General features: G+C 34.9%; 2 protein-coding genes across 4 annotated transcripts; one reads left to right on the top strand and one right to left on the bottom strand.

The window, feature by feature from the left end:
• Nucleotides 1-703: 703 nt before the first annotated feature.
• Nucleotides 704-14876, top strand: LOC112037402 (uncharacterized). 3 transcript variants are annotated; one of them, XM_065778713.1, is made up of 24 exons: nt 706-1108; nt 1296-1403; nt 2278-2426; nt 3205-3286; nt 3446-3861; nt 4879-5311; nt 5400-5623; nt 6851-7046; nt 7199-7344; nt 7418-7592; nt 7719-7772; nt 8541-8720; nt 9488-9600; nt 10132-10311; nt 10847-10904; nt 11385-11444; nt 11584-11625; nt 11736-11863; nt 11964-12096; nt 12181-12258; nt 13230-13346; nt 14222-14284; nt 14381-14641; nt 14727-14876. In XM_065778713.1, the coding sequence occupies exons 1-23, from the start codon at nt 962-964 to the stop codon at nt 14462-14464; spliced, it is 3366 nt and encodes a 1121-aa protein (XP_065634785.1). In that variant the 5' UTR covers nt 706-961; the 3' UTR covers nt 14465-14641; nt 14727-14876. The 3 variants fall into 3 exon arrangements, with proteins under 3 accessions (XP_023926116.1, XP_065634785.1, XP_065634786.1); XM_024070348.2 differs by having other exon boundaries at nt 704-1108; nt 13230-13337; nt 14220-14284; nt 14381-14876; XM_065778714.1 differs by lacking the exons at nt 706-1108; nt 1296-1403 and adding an exon at nt 1439-1533.
• Nucleotides 14877-17346: 2470 nt separating this feature from the next.
• On the bottom strand, nt 17347-19843 carry LOC136069780 (ferric reduction oxidase 2-like). Its single transcript, XM_065778676.1, has 4 exons — nt 19516-19843; nt 18897-19140; nt 17868-18556; nt 17347-17680 (listed from the first exon to the last, which is right to left on the bottom strand). The coding sequence occupies exons 1-4, from the start codon at nt 19841-19843 to the stop codon at nt 17541-17543; spliced, it is 1401 nt and encodes a 466-aa protein (XP_065634748.1). The 3' UTR covers nt 17347-17540.
• Between the last annotated feature and the right edge of the window lie 70 nt (nt 19844-19913).

Here is a 19913-nt window from a genome sequence, read left to right as displayed (position 1 = left end):
TTATCTTGGACGAATCTTCTTCTTGTGGACGACTCATATGGATGATAAACAATTTTTGATTACCTATCAATTATTATTAGTGTATAAAAAAGTGATGTCAGTATTGTGTCCAAATTAGAATGTTACCACATAAGATTTATTGCGAAATTATTATGAAAATATTGTGAATGTAACATTATTTTGATTTTTGTTAAACTCAAATTTTTATGATTCACAAGTTAGGGTGTTTAACGTTTTTATTAAAGTGGTCACAATAACTTAGTTCAGTATGTAGGTTTTTTTTTTTATTATTTTTTTTGGTGCAAGTAAACGTGGTCTTGTGACCATCCCACTTAAACGTAGAGCTGCCCATGATTAAAACAATGAATTTAGTATTTATTTATAAAAAATAGGATTTTAGCACACAAATTGAAGCAAATAAAGTACAGTATCAATAAAATTTATTGTCTTGTTAGCAATATTGACAATTTTTTTTTTTTAGAATAAATATAGTCAAAGTTAAAGAATGAAATTTACAATTTCTTTTAAAAAATAAAAATATAAAAGATTTCCCATAAAAAAAAATATAAAAGATTTTTTTAGCATAAAGAAAAAGAAAGTAGGATTAACATAATCCAGGTCACCATGGTTCTCATCTTCAGTTCCATTCGGTGGGACCCTGGGTCCTCTCCAGTTCTTTGTTTCTTTTGTTGTTGTGCATTGGTATAATGTCCTATCTTGCACCAACAAAAACTAACATTTTCCACCCAGATAGGAATAAAAAAAGAGCTGGTTGTTGTGAAGGTTGGGAGATCAAACTGAAATGGGTGCATCAGCATCACTCTCTCTTTCTCTCTCTATTTTCAACAGAAAATGAATTGCATCAGATCTCTCTCCCGTCTCATACAAATCCAATTCATTCCAAACCCTCTAATTCTCAGATCCCATTCCAAATCACAATAACCCAAACCCAAGAAGAAAGATGTATATGTCATATGGATGGCCTCAGGTGATCCCACTGGAACAAGGTCTTTACCCCTCTTCCCAACAGATCGTATACCTTAAAGTCATCAATCGTCTCTTGTTGGTCGTGTCCCCCTCTCATATAGAGCTATGGAGCTCGTTCCAGGTACCAATTTTTTTTTTTTTTGGGTATATTTGTGTGGAAATGTATGTGGGTTTGTGTGTATTTGAGTTTTTGCCAACTGGGTTTTTCTGGGTGTGGGGTTTTTTGATTTGGGTATGCTGTGTTTTGTTGGGTTTTAACTGTTTTAATGGTTTTTTTTTTTGGTTGGTTTTGGGATTTGGGTTTTTAGCACAGAGTGAGATTGGGGAAGTACAAGAGGAGTTCGGATTCGCTGCAACGGGAGGGAGAGAATTTGCAGGCTGTGTGGAGTCCTGATGGCAAATTAATAGCTGTTCTTGTAAGTCTTTCATTGTTTTTATTTGTGTACTTTTTGGTTTATTGTATTAATGTGTTTCAGGGAGTTCAGTAAAATTGTGATATAGAGTCTACTGGTGTTGAGTTCTACATGTGATCTTTCATGGGGGGAGGTATTTGGCTATGTCTTGACTGTGCTTACATCTGGATGATTGCTTATATAACTGCCTTTGTTGACTGATGTGGCAATGACATTGTTTAGAATTGGCACTAAGGTGATGGGCATTATGTTTTGAAGTGAGTGAACAAAGTGCCTCACTATGTCAAATGGAATAGGGAATTGGGAATCAAAGTCAGTTGTCTTACATTGTGCTGTTCATGTGTAGCCATGCCCATTTGTCTGTGCACATTTGGATAAAGAATGGCAGAAGATTCATTTTAATTGATTACTATAACTTGTTAATGAGATCCCGTGACTTTGGATATACCTTTTCATTAGCTACTACTGATGTTTAATATTTTGTGTAGCATTAGTAGTTTCAATATATCTGGAAATAAGACTTGATGTTGTTAATGAGAGAGTGTTTTCAATAGGCAAATATACACCTCAAACGAACACAGGGTTGAACCCGTGGCCTCATCCTCCACCACTTACTTATGGGGGGAGAAGCCATTTGGTCCAAGGAATATTGGCTTAATCTCACCATCCACAAGTGTGCTTGCACTGCATACCATTAATCTTTTAGGATGATAGAAAGCCCTCATTATGAACTAAATTTTAATTGTCTTGATAAAGGCATGTAATGTGATTTTCTGTAGCACTTTTGTGTTGAATGCATACCTTTTGTTTCTTTCTTCATATTGGTTCTAACAAGTTTTTTAGATTGCTTATGCTTTTTTGTTTTTGGTTGTTGCAGACATCATCTTTCTTTCTTCACATTTTTAAGGTTCAGTTTACAGAGAAAAGAATACAGATTGGAGGGAAGCAACCTTCTAGTTTATTTCTTGCTTCTATATCTCTTCTTCTCAGTGAGCAGGTGCCTTTTGCAGAGAAGGACTTGGCATTGTAAGTACTCTTTTACTTAACTTAGTAAAATTGAACTTTACTTCAGTTATAGCTTTTAATCTCAATAAAATGGAAAGATATCCTGAGACTTTACAAAATTCAATCGTCATAAAAAAAAAAAAAAATCCATGTAGTAATCAGGTAATCAGAAACAAAGTCTTTGTGAAATGGAGAGGTAGTAAATGATTCTAAATTTTTCTTTACCAGCATCAACAACTGAACCTTTGACTTTAATTTCGTGGCATTGAACTTTTACTTGAGTTATAGTTCTTAGTCTAAAAAAAATGGAGGTAGTAGTAAATGATTCCAAATTTTACTCTACTGGCATAAACAACTAACTGAATGGAAGTAACTTAGGCTCATTTGATGTTTCCCAGAGTGTCAGTACATTGTTTGACCTTTTCGTTCCTCTCATCCAAGTATCTCGTAAAGAAAAAAAAAAGTATGGTGAAGTATAAAAGGAAGTTTTGTATGATAAATGATACATGGTTTATAAAAGAATCTATCTTGCTCAAATTTTCCATTAATTTGAATTTTTGCCAATTTATATCCAATAAGTAAATTGTTCCTTTATAATGGGGTTAATATTGTTGATTATATGACTGACTTGCTTTTAAATTTTTTTGATAACATTAGTATTTGCTAGTTCGATTTTGATATTATGTTAAAAATTGATTTTCATGATCTATGCTAGCCCTTTATTTTTATGGTTTGGTCTCATAATCTGTTCTTTTTAGTTTCATACTGATATCTTTTCTGGTACTATTTGTCTTGCCAGGAGCAATATTGTATGTGATAATAAACATATGCTAGTTGGACTTTCTAATGGATCTTTATACAACATCTCTTGGAAGGGGGAGGTACCATTAAATTGATAGGCACAAGAATTTTTTAGCTGTTTCGATTCAGTTTAGCACATTTTTTTTTTGAGCATTGGTGTCATAAATTCTATTTAGTATTGAATGATATTTTTATTTTACTTGTATTGGTCATCTTATTGTATATTGTCTTCTTGACAGTTCTATGGATCATTTGAACTTGATCCCTTTCCATGTGATAGCAGTGAAATTACGCAAATACCAAATTCCTTTGATAATGGTTTTGCTTCTGGAGGGGCTCCAGGAGTTATTGTATCTGACCATAATATCTCCAGCAAGTCTGCTATTATCCAGCTGGAGCTTTGTCTTCCATTGAGGTTGCTATTCGTGTTATATTCTGATGGGCAACTGGTGTCATGTTCAGTCAGTAAGAAAGGTGTAAAGCAAGCCGAATCTATTAAAGCTGAAAAAAGGTTGGGTTCTGGTGATGCTGTATGTACTTCGGTTGCTTCAGAACAAGAGCTCCTTGCTGTTGGTACCAGAAGAGGAGTTGTTGAGTTATATGACCTGACAGAATCTGCATCACTTATTCGTACTGTGTCTTTGTATGATTGGGGGTAAGCCTTGATAGAATTAGTAAAGCAAGAAATTTTGTGGCAAAATTGAATAAATTTTGGGTTTACTTTGTAGGCATTGAGCTCTAGCTCATATGCCTTTTCCTTCTCTCAAAAGAATGGGTGGAGGGTATGGTCGTGGATTCAAACCCATTGGGTGCGTGTGTACTTATCAATGTTTTTGTTTTGTTTTTTTAAAGTTTAATTTGTAGGGCTAGATACTGAAAGCTTTGAGGCTTCTATAAATACATTTGTGTCACCTAAGATTTTCAAAATAACATTCCTTTTCATCTTGAGTTTATATCAACTTACCCTTGCCTCTGTTCTTTTTCATCTTTGTGTGATTGTTCTCCCCTTGCCAAGAGCCTAGTAGTTTAATTGGTTGGCACCTCCTGGCTTTTTCAACTGAGACCTCCGGGATTCAAATCCCCCCGCCCCTGAACTATCGAATTATCAAAAAGTGATTGTTTTTCCCCTTGCGTGGTTAATATTTCTTTCATCACTATGACCTGCACAAGGGTTAGGAAAAAGAAGAGTCGTGCTCCAAGTAACCCAGTATGTCTGAGGAAGGGTTGAATGACTCAAATCCTGTAATCAGTAGATGAGACTGGCTGGAGTGGACTTGAGTTAAATCTGTAACTTGGAATTTTGTGTATATTTAGTTATATACTATAAGTCATTACTCATATTGGAGATGCTTTTGTATCAAAGTTTGTGTTTGTGAATTTTTGTTTTTGATCAGTTCATTCAAATTGATAAACCAAAATGCTACAGTGAATTTTATTTCATTTGCTAATATCTGCTTTGTATTGCTGTTTCTGAAGATAGTCCAAAAGTTTAATTGATGATTATTAATACCTGCATTTGCGAGTAGTTTGAGGAATGCTCTTTCCTGTTGACTTATAAAAATCAAAGTATTTACTAGTTTGATTAGATGTCTATATCATATAATCTTATTGGTCTAGGTTATAGATCATGAAGTATGATGGGCTTTTATGTCTTGGTGTAATTATTTTGCAGATATTCAATGGATGATACTGGCTCTGTCAGTTGTATTGCATGGACACCTGATAATTCAGCTTTTGCAGTTGGGTGGAAGTTAAGAGGACTTACAGTTTGGTCTGTTTCTGGGTGCCGTTTGATGTCGACGATCCGTCAGATTGGTTTAAGTTCTGTCTCGTCTCCAATGGTTAAGCCAAACCAGGATAGTAAGTATGAACCTTTGATGGGTGGCACCTCACTGATGCAGTGGGATGAATATGGATATAGGCTTTATGCTATTGAGGAAGGATCTTCTGAGAGAATTCTTGCATTTTCTTTTGGCAAATGTTGCCTAAACAGAGGAGTTTCAGGAACAACACATGTTCGTCAAGTTATTTACGGGGAAGATCGGTTGCTTGTTGTGCAGTCTGAAGATACTGACGATCTTAAAATGCTACATCTTAACCTTCCAGTTATGCATTCAACTTACAAACTTGGAAAATCCTTATTTGATGTCCTTGCAATATGGATTTTACTGATTTGGATTTGCCTTGGCTCAGGTTTCATACATCTCCCAAAATTGGCCAGTTCAACATGTGGCTGCTAGCAAGGATGGAATGTACTTGGCAGTTTCTGGTCTCCATGGGTTAATCATATATGATATACGGTTGAAAAAATGGAGAGTCTTTGGAGATATTACTCAGGAGCAAAAGATTCAGTGCAAAGGTTTGTTATGGATGGGGAAGATCGTTGTTGTCTGCAACTACATTGATGCTTCTAACACGTGAGATGATTATCCATGGTTCCATGTTTCATTTATTTAGTCTATTCCAAGTTTGTTTTAATCTGTTTGAAAAATGATGATAATTTATGAACTATTGCTCTATATATGTTACATTGAGGTAAGCCTATTCACTGACCTTGCTGATTGCTTAGGCAGCTGTAGGATGGACAAATTGGGGAATTTTTCTATGTGCGCTTATGGTGGGCTAAGGTTTAGGAGAATTTGTGAATCTAAGTTTAGAGTTGTAGAAGAAAGGGTTAGTGCTCAAAATTGGCTAGGGTTTGATGAGTATCTTTTTTGTTTTTGTTTATTTATAAATATGTTTATTTGATCGAGAAAGTATGTGGGACTTGATGGTTTTGAAAGGCAAGAAGAAGGGTTTGACTTGGGATTGTAAGGAAATAAGTGTAGAAAAAAATTTATAGTGTTTGTATGATCAGTACCATAAGAAAGAGAAAAAAAGAAAGAAAGTGAGAATAGAAAGGGAGAAAAGGAATAATAAGGACAATGTGCCTCAATGCTAAAAACACTCAATAATTTTATTAATCTACTCCACCTATCAAAAATATTTTTATTAATCAACTCCACCAATTCTTTGAGTACATTTAGCACAAAAATATATTTGGACTTGTAGTATTAGAACTCCTAGTTTGACTAGTAAACTAAAAACTTAATACCTATATAAAAAAATTGTAAACTAAAAACTTAATAAGGTAATAACTAATAAAATACTATCTAGGACTCCAAAAGAAGCCTAAGATACTTGGGATATCATATAAATTTGACTCAAATTAAATTACCAAAATACACTTAATTCTTAGGGATCTTTAAATTTTTTTTTTTTTTAAGGGATTGTGGAAATTATAGTTTTGCCCCTAAATAAAAAATTAATCATAACTTTTCAAATACAAACCCAAATTAAAAAACATTTTTAACCCTAGGACACGTACTATGATTTTAAAACCACATGACTTTTATTTTAGTGGACTTCACAGTGGGCCCCATAAAATAAATCTTGAATAGATGAAATTTTCGAAGTAGTAACAAATTAGGCTTCCATGGCTGCATCATAGGCCTTATCCCGTTGTATATGTAATTCACTTCATGGTATTTCTATGGCTTTATTTGTTTGCATTTTGCTCCTCCAATAGCTAAAATGCACGGTCTGTTTATTTTGTATTGCAGGACATCATTGTAGATAAATCTAAAATAATTGATCCTTTGCAGGTATGAGTTGCTTTTTTATCCTAGATATCACCTTGATCAGAGCTCACTGCTTGGTCGGAAACCTTTGCTTGCCAAGCCAATGGTGATGGATGTCTATCAAGAGTACATTCTTGTTACGTATCGGCCATTTGATGTCCACATATTCCATGTGAAATTATTAGGTGAATTGACACCTTCTAGTACACCAGATTTACAGGTAAAGGCCTGTTTCTCAGCTGTTCTTCTTTAAGTATATCATTGGAAATGATCCTACTTTCTGTTCTTTTGAAGTTTCTGTTTGCACTTTGAATGAGTGCTTTAACAAAACTTTATACTTCATACATTTTTAAGTGATAAAATGACAAACAGCTTTCTACAGTACGGGAACTCTCAATCATGACTGCAAAGAGCCATCCTGCGGCTATGCGCTTTATCCCTGATCAGCTTCCCAGAGATAACATCCCAAACAATCATATTTCTTCCTCTCCGGATCTGTTACTTAGTGAGCCTGCAAGGTATGTGTCCTCCAAAGTGATACTTAGAAACTTTTACAAACATAATCCTCTGAATGGACGCATGTTTTGCTAGATGTTTGATATTGAGGGTGAATGGGGAACTTTCACTTCTTGATTTGGATGAAGGACGTGAAAGGGAGCTTACAGACTCTGTTGAATTATTTTGGGTCACTTGTGGTCAATCAGAGGAGAAAGTAAATTTAATTGAGGAAGTTTCGTGGTTAGATTATGGCCACCGAGGAATGCAGGTAATGAACTGTTGAGGTCTATTGAATTTTAATACTCTTAATCATCCTGTTTATTATGATTTACCATTAGTTTTGGTCATTTGTACTTGTCTGATATAGATTCTGGTTGGAAGCTTATTTTTACAGGTTTGGTATCCATCTCCTGGTGTTGACCCTTTTAAGCAGGAGGATTTCATGCAGGTATGCATGTTTTCAAGACTCTTTATATTGTGGGTTTTTTGGCAGATAAGACGTGTGATTTTTTGAAGTTTGTTTCCAGTTGTGTAATTTTCTTCCTCATATCGGATAATTCAATTGAGGTCAAGCCTTGGTGTGATGGCAAGTGCCTTCCACCAAAAGCAGTAGGTTGTGGGTTTGAGTTTGGGAATCAGCCTCTCCAATAAATTGGGAGTAAGGCTGCTTACCATGACCTCTCCCAAACCTCGTAAAAGTGAGACCTTTGTGCACTAGGTACAACCTGTATATTGGATAATTCAATTACTGATTTGTTCATTTGCAAAGCTATCAGCTAGGCTATAGGTAAAATAGTAGTTCCACTAATTCATGTCATATAGGAGTTCAGTGTTAAATGTTTTTGATTGCCTTTACCTGATACTATAAGAGATGTATCTCTTTTTCTTGTTCTTTTTAATTTATAAGATGGGCTTAGTTCTGTTCTCTGTTCTGGTCTGTCTTTCATGCAAGAAATATGGCCTGTAAATGTATTTACCTTTGGTAATGAGATATTAAATTTTCTGTTTGAATTAAGACCAGATGTTAAATGGCTTCAACCTACTGGTGATGTGTTCGATTTACCTGTATATTATTAATTTTACTTTAAAAAAAAAAAGTGTTCAACTTTATGTATATTCATATTCAAAAATGAATTTGTGGGACTTAAAAGAACTTTGATCTGGTATTTGGTCCATGTACCTTGAGTTGGTAAAGTAACTCAGCCTTCATTTTTAGTTGGATCCGGAGCTGGAATTTGATCGTGAAGTATACCCTCTGGGGCTTCTTCCAAATGCTGGTGTTGTTGTTGGCGTTTCCCAGAGAATGTCATTTTCAGCATGCACTGAATTTCCATGTTTTGAGCCTACTCCTCAAGCTCAAACTATACTGCATTGCCTACTTCGTCACCTTCTTCAGGTACTACTTTTGCCTTGTTATGTTCTTTGATATGGATGTCCAATGTCTCCTGCAACCATAAGCAAACTTTCTTTTCCTCAACTGAACACTCCTCACACCTCTCTACACGTTTTATTTGAATTTTTTTTTGTTGGGGGCAGGGGGAGGTGATTGTTTTTGCACAAGAACATGTTAGGACTGTTTGAAAGAAACCTAGATCTAATTCTACTGCAGATAGCATGAATTCCCTGACCTCAAGCTTTCACTTGGAAATTCCCAATCTCAGGACTCTGCCTTATGTTTTGCTTGTCCAATAAGAGAAAATTTGGTCAGAGTAGTTTGATATTCGCTTCAGTATATTCATATGCAATAGATCCATATAGATGTGTCATTAACTAAAAATTACCATGTGTAATACAGAGTCTCTCAACCAAGTTGGCCCTTGGATGGTGCTTAGGATATTAGCAGGGCCAGAGTCTAGACAATTGTATTTTGAAAACTTATTCATCAAAAAGTTTGTATTTCAAAAGCGTTGATAAAGTCATAAGAACATATGTAGTGTTCTGTTTGTTGCTGGCTGGTAGGAATCTGACATCATTTAGTATTCCTACGATTTTGGAATGAAGTTTTCTCTTGTCAAGCAAGGATTATTTACTTTCCTTGGTTGGTTTTGTTGGCTTAATCCAATACCCGAAGCTGCTTGAAGTTCATTAAGTTGAATAACAGTGTTCTTTATTATATTTGAGATGCTTTTCTTCTAATTCCGTTTTTGTATGTGTGTCTGCCAGAGGGACAAAAGGGAGGAGGCTTTAAGGTTGGCACAATTATCAGCAGAAAAGCCTCATTTTTCACATTGTCTGGAGTGGCTTCTATTCACTGTATTTGATACAGAAATAACCAGGTATTTTCAAATAAAGGAAGGGAAATTGAATGAGTCTGACTTTGAGCATGAATACTTTAATGGTGTAATGAGTTGTAGAAGATCAGTGTCCACAATAGCTTCCTATAGACTGTATATTATTGGGAATGGTTGGCAACTTGGCAATACAATGTGGGTAGACTCCTCCCTAATGATAAAACCCCCTAAATCTTTATGAAGGCCGGATTTCATCCCAGTCCTTGAACACCATAGATATTATCATCTCAACATGCTAGTTGGCACCTTAATCAAGTGTATTCTTCATTGGCATTAGTTAATGCTTTCCTTGCTATTAAACTATATGACCTCTAGCAGTATTTTCTAATTGACAGAGGTTACTTTATGAGAGCTACACTATACTGAGTGGTTGGGTATATTTTGCTTGACCTTTTGCATTAATTAATCTCTCTTTCTAGGTTATTTGTTAATATATTGGAATTTATAATGATTGCTGTATTTGTCCATCTGTGTATATAAAGAACTATGTCATTGACTATGCTAACTGTATTGCAGGCAAAATGTAAGCAAGAACCATGTCTCAGTCTCTAAATATGCTAAATTCTCTCTTCTGGAGAAGACCTGTGATTTGATCAGAAGTTTCCCCGAGTATTTTGATGTGGTTGTAAGTGTTGCAAGAAAAACGGATGGTCGACATTGGGCGGATTTGTTTTCTGCTGCTGGAAGATCTACAGAGTTCAGTTTTTCACTTCAATTTTTCTATTTATTTTTTCTTGAATAATTTTACTTCACATTTGAAGTGTATTAGAATCGTGTATATTTAGGAACTTGTGTAACAAGGATAAAAAATGTTGGAAGTCTTTCAGATTTCCTGCAGATTGTGCTGGTAGACCTGGTTGGCCTTTGGTCCCCAGACTTGTGCTTGATTAGTCCATAGTTTGTGCCTCATCAAGACAAAAGTTATTATGTGGACATAACATACCATTTTCCACATGCTGAGAGCCATTTAGCTTGACTGGCACCTCTTGGCCCAAGTTCAACCATTGAATTATAAAATAATAATAATAAAAAAACCAATTCCCACACATCTGTGGTCCATAAATTGACTTGATTTGTTCTTATTCTATCAGTTGTTGGACATCACTTGTGTCAGTTACATCATAAGCTTAATTGAACAATCTAGAATTTAAATGTTCTCATTTTGTTTCCATGTTTGCTTAACATTGATGCCTTATAATCTCAAAAGTGTCTTTTTTTTTTCATTGTTTAGGTTGTTTGAGGAGTGCTTCCAGCGGAGATGGTACCGTACTGCTGCTTGCTATATACTTGTAAGAAATTGTTTGGAAATTATCATGGTTTTGCTTCTTCTTCCTCTATTTTCTGCCAGTAGTTCTTTTCTCTTGATAGGGGTTAAGGTTAACTGTGAAATAAGGGGTAGTTAGTACCATTCTTCAGTATACGTGCCTTCACTAAAACATAGTGCTGTCAATCTTGTCTCCTGATTAGATAACTTTCCATGGATCATCCAATGCTTTATCAAGTGATTGTGTTTCCAAGAATTATGTCTTTTAGGGTGTTTTTCAGATAGAATTTGGTTGGTGAGACAATTGTGCCTTGTGTTGGTTGGAAGAAGAAACTTTGAACCCTGCAACTGAACTGTAGATGTATTGTGGAAGGAGATGAAAGTTTTTGAATCCCTTTTGCTGTGGTTACCAGGCCATGCATAAGTACATAGTATATGCCCCCCATTTTTTGTGTTATATCTGGTTATGAGAATCTATTGACTTATTTCATCTTGAATGTTTCAGGTGATTGCTAAACTTGAAGGTCCTGCTGTGAGTCAGTACTGTGCTTTACGCTTATTACAGGTAGAGACTAGTAGTAGGTTTTTATATAAAAAAAAAAAATTATAATTTCTGTTTTCAAACCCTTTTTTTTTCCCCCTTTTTTGCTTTATTGTTTTTCTTTAAGAGTTATCTTTGACAGTGATTGTCAAACCCTCTGCAGGCAACGCTTGATGAATCATTGTATGAACTTGCTGGGGAGCTGGTATGAATTCGACATGATTATTATTATATGCTTTTTTCAACATTGATACCTGTATCTTGAGAGGGGATAATAATAAATTTAATTTATTTTATTTTTTTTGTTGTTCTTAGGTAAGGTTCTTGCTGAGATCAGGAAGGGATTATGAACAAGCATCTACAGATTCAGACAAATTATCTCCTAGATTCTTGGGCTATTTTCTTTTCCGTCCTAATTACCGGAGGCAGTCCTCGGAGAAAAGGTTGTACATTTTTATTTTTAATATTTTTTTATGATTCCCAGTCTCCGCAAGCTTTGGCATTCCAAATGATTCTAACTAAGCATCTTATTTCTCCTGTCAGTTCATTCAAGGAGCAGAGTGCTCATATTTCTTCTGTTAAGAGTATCTTAGAAAACCATGCGAGTTATTTAATGTCAGGGAAAGAACTTTCTAAGCTTGTTGCATTTGTAAAAGGCACTCAGTTTGATTTAGTGGTAAGAGAAGGTTGTGTTTTTTCTTCCTGCATCATTATGTTCTACTGTGAAGTGATTTAATTTTTTGACAACTGTATGTTGCAGGAGTATCTTCAAAGAGAAAGATATGGATCTGCTCGCTTGGAAAACTTTGCTTCAGGGCTTGAACTAATTGGGCAAAAGGCATGACTGGAAACTCTTAAATGCTCAAAATCCTTCTTAATTTATTGTTAAAAATTTTAAAGTCACATATTAACAGCCTAGCATCACCTTCTCTCTCTCTGCCATTTTCTTTTGGTTTTATTTCATTTTTATGTTATTTTCCTAGGTGCCTATCCTGATTCAGCCTTTGTAATGGGTATATGACGAAAGTAATTATAATTTGTCATAAAAATTAGGTTAAAAATGAGACCATTTATTATTGTCAGGGTCATGGGTTGGTTGATCAATTGCAATGGTTTATACTGAAATTTGGAATAAGATAAAGCTTCTTATGAATATGAACAATTGGAATCTCATACGGGGTGGGTCAAATTAAATGGGTGATGAGCTAGTGGGGCAGGACTGATCTATGAAGCTTGACTGGCAAGCTTTTCATATTATACATGGATTTGCTCTATGACTGAGCAATGGGCATTATGCTGTGGCCTACCTGTAGTAAAATAGAAGGCTGCTCAAGGGTAAAGGTAGACTCAGGTACTTTGCTTCAGCTATTGCATGGTGAGATGGCAACTTGCTATCCTAACTTTCCCTGTCTGCAAATAGTTGATGTTGGGGCTGTCTCTTTCTTCATTTGCAAAGAGGAAGTTCTCAGCTGACTGGCTAGCTAATAATAGCCTTAGTCATAGTTTCCAAACTATCCTCCTATAGTGCTGAGGGATCTTATGTTTTCTAATTTGGTAGGGCAGCTAGGCTCAGTTTGTTGTAGTTTGGGTTTCATCACATGTCTAGAAGAAATGTTGAATCCTGATGGATTTTTCCATATAAGGAACAATGGATCCTAGTGTATTTGTTGAAGTGTAAACAGAGGCTTGAATATGTGTCTTAAAGCACAAAGCATGATAATGCATTTAATTCCAGAATATTTGGTTTTCCGTATTATTTTTGTTTTATGGACTCTCTCTCCCCTTGCTAAATCCACTGTGTGTTTCCAGCTTCAAATGGCTACTTTGCAGAGCCGGTTGGATGCGGAATTCCTTTTGGCTCATATGTGCTCTGTCAAGTTCAAAGAGTGGATAGTTGTATTGGCTACACTTCTAAGACGATCTGAGGTACGCTTGGATTCCTTTTTACAAACTCTGGTCTCTAAAATTGTTGGTTCATGCATAGGCATTGTTGGTGTATTACTTGTCTGAGATCAGTATTAGCTTTCATGAATTATGAGAAACTAATGAAGAACGTCTTAATATTGGGATTGTAATTTCTGTAGTAAGAATTTTCAAACTCGAACAACAAGGATAACTCTTATTATGTTTACTCTTGAAGGGGAGTTGGTTGTGGAAATTTCGTAAAGTTAACAATTCTTTTTTGGTTAAGATCTCACCTATATATCTTGGAGGCAATTACTTAACGGTTTTGGAATTGCTTGTATTCTTATATATACCATACACATATGACATTTTGTAGCTGAATGTTTTATCCTCTCAAAATTTGTGTACTAGTGATAAATAAAATTAATGGTGGCAAAGCTGAGGAAAGCCAGTACTGGAAGTTAAAAGTAGGATTATAATATGTTTAAATGATAGTTTTTTGTCATCCTAGCCTTGTGCCAATAGAAGAGTCTTTGACTAATACGTGCAGAAAAGCATTAATGTTTAACCTTATCCTGCATGGATACATGCATACAAAAATGGTGTATAGGTGGCAAGGGAATTTTTGGTGAAAGATAGGGTAGAACAGAGCAATATTTATGTCTCATCTAGGTTGGTCTTAAAGGGGAAAGGATCCCCTCCAATTGAATCCTCAAATTCCCTCACATTTTTAGCTAGATGTGTTACACTTGGCATTTATTTGATTTTAAATGTCACGTCTTAAATCTAAATAACAATTGGAGGGAATTGAAGGATTTAATTCCAGGGGATCTTATCTTTGTTCTTAAAGTAACTCTGGACCCTTTTTAACCCATGTTCGTTGTGAATTTGCCCAGGTCCTTTTTGATCTTTTCCAGCATGATATGCGGTTATGGAAAGCATATAGCATTACCCTGCAGGTACGTATGCTTCAATGCTTTCTTGATTTTAACAATAATCATGAAATTGGTCATATATGCATATCTCAGGGTTCTTTGTTGATCAATGATTTTCAGTCACATCCGGTGTTTGCTGAATACCATGATCTGCTTGAAGACTTGGAAGAGAAACTTTCGTCAGTCACAAATTTGGAAGATTAGCCAGGGCAGTATTGGATTTCTAAGCCTAGACTTTGGCAACAGATTGTTGCTAATTGGAGTAATTCAATGGGAACATTTCCTTGGCCGGAGCAAATATCAGTCAAATCCCATACAAATGACCAAGCATCCATCGGTCCGTTGAATGGAGCGGACAATGAGCACCAGGAAATAAATCATGTTGTCCATTTTGTATCTAGTCTTTTGAATGAAAATGATGGTATTGCTAGTCTCATTGGAATAATAGAATTGTTCTTTCTTATAGGTAAGGAGGATCAAAACCTACATGGGGAGACCTATGCGAAGTTAACTGCCTTCTGAGTTTTCATTTTCTTTTTCTAAATTGTTTATTTATTCACATGTATAATTTCTATATATAGAAAAAGAGCCTCTGATCGTGTAGGTGTTTCTTCAATTTTATTGGTTCACACACTTATACCAATTTCCAGTTTATCACATGGTAAACGTTGAGAGCTTTAGTCTACTAAACTACCAACCAAGGATAGGGGAAATGGAAGTGTCCACTTAGCCTCATTTTTATTAGGTCTTGAAACTCAAACCGTTTATTGTACTGTAAAAGGGAGAGCTTCAATTTTTAAGGTCGAACCAAGGTTGAACCGGGGTCGAATTGTGATGATGTCATAATTAATTTAATAATAATTTTAAATATATATAAAAATATTAAATTAATAAAAATTGAAAAATTAATTAAAATAGTCAAATTAAAATAAAAATCCAAATTTCAAATATATTTTTCATATCATAATTTTTACAAAATAAATAAAAAAATATCAAATCTTAAGCAAATATAGATATAGTATTTATTTATTTACATGTTATTTAGTACAACCTTGATAATAATAATAATATTATAATAATTATTATAATATAAGAACTTGTGGACTTGTGGCAAATTGGTAATACACATATATTATGTCACGTCACGTCACATCACGTTGGGCTCAAGGTTACTCAAAACTGAAAGAGAAGTCATGACTGAAACATTCAACTTATTTTTTATTAAAAAATTCAAAGTCTTTAATATTTTCAATGCAAGTGCTAGTTAATAGTCACATGCAGGTTTAGGAAACTTCAAAAAGAAATTCAAAACAAAGAAAGAGAAACCACATATAACAAAAGTTATATAGCAGTGTTTAGCAAAAATAGACTCGGAGAGGAGACTCGTTACACATTACGTTGAGCTCAAGGTTACTCAAAGTTGAAAGAGAGGTTATGACTGAAATATTCAGCTCATTTTTCATTCAAAAATTCAAAGTCTTCAACATTTTCAATGCAAGTGCCAGTCAGTAGTCACATGGAGGTTTAGAAAACTTCAAAAAGAAATTTAAAACAAAGAAAGAGAAATCACATATAACAAAAGTTACATAGCAGTGTTCAGCAAAAATAGAGACTCAGAGAGGAGACTAGTTACACATCATGTTGGGCTCAAGGTTACTCAAAGTTGAAAGAGAAGTCATGATTGAAACATTCAGCTCATTTTTTATTTAAAAATTCAAAGTTTTCAACATTTCTAATGTAAGTGCCAATTAGTAGTTACGTGAAGGCTTAGGAAACTTTAAAAAGAAATTCAAAATAAAGAAAGAGAAACCACATATAACAAAAGTTACATAGCAGTGTTCAACAAAAATAGAGACTTGGAAAGGAGACTAGTTACACATCACGTTGGATTCAAGGTTACTCAAATCTGAAATAGAAGTCATGATCGAAACATTCAGCTCATTTTTTTTATTCAAAAATTTAAAGTCTTCAACATTTCCAATGTAAGTGCCAGTCAGTAGTCATGTGGAGGCTTAGAAAACTTCAAAAAGAAATTCAAAATAAAGAAACAGAAACCACATATAACAAAAAATTACATAACAGTGTTCAACAAAAATAGAGACTTGGAGAGGAGACTAGTTATTATAGAGTAGTGGAGATGGACGGACAGAAGAAGAAGAAGAAGAAAAAGAAAGAATAAGAAGCTACTGCTTCGTGGTGCCACCCTTACTTCGTTGTCTTTTTGTTCCTCTTCTCCTTCTTTATTTTTTTTTTCTTTAGAAATTATTTGGTTGATCCGAAAAAAATAGAACCATGTAAACCGTAAAAACCGACTACAGTTTAGAGAACCGTACAGTCTGGTCGCGGTTCAAATAGTTTCGTGCTTTTTTCGCATTGAGAGGTTCTTTGAATTAAAAAAACCGCAATAGGTAGAGGTTCACGGTTAACCAGGTCGGACCGTACGGTCCGGTCCGGATTCGAAACCTTGATTTTTAACTCTCTCTCTCTCTCTCTCAAAAATGAGCCAACCACTTAACAACCTGCTACCACAACATTTATGAAAAAAATTTGTGAGGAATTGTGGCTGAACTTGATATTTTTTATTGGAAAACTCGGTAGAGTCACATTGATGTTTGCAAATTATGTTGTTTACGCCATCCCTCACATGAATGTAACCAATGACATGTAGCGTGGTAAATATTGCACACCCTTCAGATGAGAAAATTCAAGAAATTCATTGCAATGTGATTACATCGACTGGTTTTCTACATACAGAAACGATCCAATTCATTCTTCATAAAGGAATGTACTGGATTGGCTACTTGAGTTTAGATTGAGTGCATTTGATTGTTTTAAAAATGAAAGAGAAAATTCCGATGCTTTGTATATTTGTTTCATTCGCCTGCCATTTAAGCAAAAGCTACGTTATGGTGAGGGAAGGTTTTTGTTGTACACATTTTTGACATTGGCTTCATTTTATGAAGCACGAATCTCAGCCTTACACTAGTTCATGCAATGATAGAAAATCCAATCACAGAGATAAGTCATCCAAAAGATAGTCATTATTTTATGCTCATAAATATATACATTTTATCACTGAGCGGTGAGAGACTAAAGCCACAGTTACACATTTAACAAAGCATACGAAATCATTTGCACTTGCATAGTTACATTTATTCTCCTCAACATACACGTCATAATGATACAGGCATATAGAAGCAAGCCAGCAACCACAAGCACCAGTATTTTACAACATTGCTGCACACGTCTAGTACCCCTTAGAAATTTCAACATAGACAACTCACCAGCTAAAACTGATAGACTCAAAGTGCAGATTATCTGCCAAACCGGATGAACAAATGGTTGCAACCTCTTGTCTCAACCTCTTTGGGCCAGACGCGAAAATGTTGGTACTTGATCCATTGTACTCAAGTAGCATTCCTGCAAGAGAAAATTTATCTACATTTGTTAGAATTATAATTAAATAATTAAATTTATAATTTCACCACACTTAAAACTTTTGAAATTATCGGCAATTTATTATAATTTCAGAGCATGCCGTCTTAACTTCGAAATTTGAAGGCCAATCCAGATATTAGATGTTTATATGAGAGTACAAGTTACTCACTCCTTAGGTCAGGTCTTCGACCATAGTGCACATTGGTAGCTTGGGAAAGAGACTGGCGTGGGTGGCTTTCCAATTCCATATCATACGAGCTTGGAGACCCAGTCGTCCCTTCCATGTTCTGAACCTGACTAGTCTCAATATCATTCTGCCTCTTGTTCCAAAATACTGCTGCACTTGCTGTCATGACTATACAGATGCATACGACTAACACATTTATCACAGATCTCCAAGTGGTTGAAAATATTATATTGGAATTATGATCAATAGGATATATGTAGTAATGAGTAATAATTCCAAGTAATATAAGGAAAATGACAAAGGAAGAGGCTATTATCATGCCAAGCCAAAGCCAGTGTTTGGGGCCTAAAATGGAAGACAAGGGTGCATCTTTTGCATGAGGCTTGAACTTTATGGCTTTTATAGGCTTTATGTTATCTATTTTGGGTTCTTTCTCTCTTGTTACAAAGGCCTCAATTTGTAGCTGCAAAATGGAGTTGTCAAAGGGGGTTCCAGAGATGGGAAGGATGAGGTCTAGCATGGTTAGTTCTGAGGAGTTCTTGAATGCACAAATTAGGATCACTTTCGGAGCTTTGTAATTAAGCTGTGTGCTCATATAGATGAGCTCTCGAATGATTGAGATGAATGGAGTAATGCCACTGCCTCCACTCACCATCACAAGGGTGTCAAACCTGCATGAACGATAATTAATATTATTTGAAATATATTAAGCTACCATATAGCTAGTTTGCATAAAGAAAGTACATTTTTGTTTCTGTTCCTTTATTTAGTCCAGAAAAGAGAAAAGAAAAAAAAGAAGCAAACTTTTGTTTGAAAAGCAAAGAAGTCAAAACAATAATCAAGTCATAGTTCTAAAATTTGTAGGTTCTGTTATGGATTGTCAACAGACTAATTATGGTTGGTTACATGTATTTTTTTCTACCATTTTATTTTATTTGAAGTTGCAGTCTCTATTACTTTCTTATTTGACATGTCATTTTTCTTTGAGTCTATTCATGTGCATACGTTTACCTTAAAAAACCTTTAGAAGCCGGCGCATATGGTCCTTCAACTGTGACCGCAAGACGATCCAGTGAAGAAGGTGATGAAAGCATCTGGTAGAGCTTCTTAGTCCAAGTTCCTTTGCTTTTAATGACAATGCTGATCTTGTTAGGTTCCAAATTACTGCTAGAAGTGATACTAAAAGGATGCCACTGCAGTTTGGAAATGCTGGGAACATTTATGAACATAATGCCCAATGGATTATAGCTCAGACCTGGCAGGATAGATTAGAAAACGAACTTAAAATAAAATGGACCTTCGCATCAATCTTAAAAGTCACAGGTAAAATGTTCTCAATGAATTTTTTTCCTTGAATAAGTTTAAAAATAAGTTTTTTCTTTTCTTTCAAGAATAGTTATATTCAAACAGTTTATGAAAATTCATTTTGTAGTGTGTATGAGCCTGAATAAAAATCTTATATCTCACTCTTGGTGTTCTACTTTATCCTTCATCGACTCTAGTATGTCATGTGTGAAATTTTTTTTTGTTATTATTTTATAAAAAAACGTGTGAAAGACTGTGATTAGTAAGATATAAAGTTAAACACAAATAAATATAAGCACCAATCATATGTATATAGTAGCATTACCTAAGCTCTTGCCAAGGTTAAGTTCAAGAGTTTCACATGGTAAAACGCGGGCAGAGAGTAATCGAACATTTCGTCGTGATTGTAGAAACCTCAAGTAACGATCGACAACAAAGAGGTAGAAACTTGGAAGCATCATGCCACAGAAAGAGATACCAACATGGAGTATAAAGAAAATCATGAATATGATGTAAAGGTAATGTGTGTAAAAGAAGAGCTCGAAGAATTTCCGTCGTATGCGAGGGATGGTTGTTAACCACATGGCTAATCCAGTTACCAAAGCAATCTCTCCAGCCAAATTTGATACCCCAATTTTGTCCCATTTAAGCATCTGTATTGAAACAATAGCATAACATTTTAATCTTTACATCTCAATTAAGATTACAGAGGAAAAACAACAT

Source organism: Quercus suber, unplaced genomic scaffold (assembly GCF_002906115.3).
Source record: "Quercus suber isolate HL8 unplaced genomic scaffold, Cork oak 2.0 scaffold_189, whole genome shotgun sequence".
Classification (NCBI taxonomy): Eukaryota; Viridiplantae; Streptophyta; class Magnoliopsida; order Fagales; family Fagaceae; genus Quercus; species Quercus suber.
This window is presented reverse-complemented; position numbering and strand designations above follow the sequence as displayed.

Excerpts from the sequence above, each read along its gene's own strand:
- LOC112037402 (XM_024070348.2), top strand. The coding sequence starts at position 962 with ATGTATATGTCATATGGATGGCCTCAGGTGATCCCACTGGAACAAGGT. Across the intron at positions 1,404-2,277 it reads GCAAATTAATAGCTGTTCTT|ACATCATCTTTCTTTCTTCA; the intron begins GTAAGTCTTTCA and ends TGGTTGTTGCAG. Across the intron at positions 13,338-14,219 it reads TATTGGCTACACTTCTAAGA|AGGTCCTTTTTGATCTTTTC; the intron begins CGATCTGAGGTA and ends GTGAATTTGCCC.
- LOC136069780 (XM_065778676.1), bottom strand. The coding sequence starts at position 19,843 with ATGCTTAAATGGGACAAAATTGGGGTATCAAATTTGGCTGGAGAGATT. Across the intron at positions 18,557-18,896 it reads GCTTCTAAAGGTTTTTTAAG|GTTTGACACCCTTGTGATGG; the intron begins GTAAACGTATGC and ends TCGTTCATGCAG. Across the intron at positions 17,681-17,867 it reads TCGAAGACCTGACCTAAGGA|GAATGCTACTTGAGTACAAT; the intron begins GTGAGTAACTTG and ends TTTCTCTTGCAG.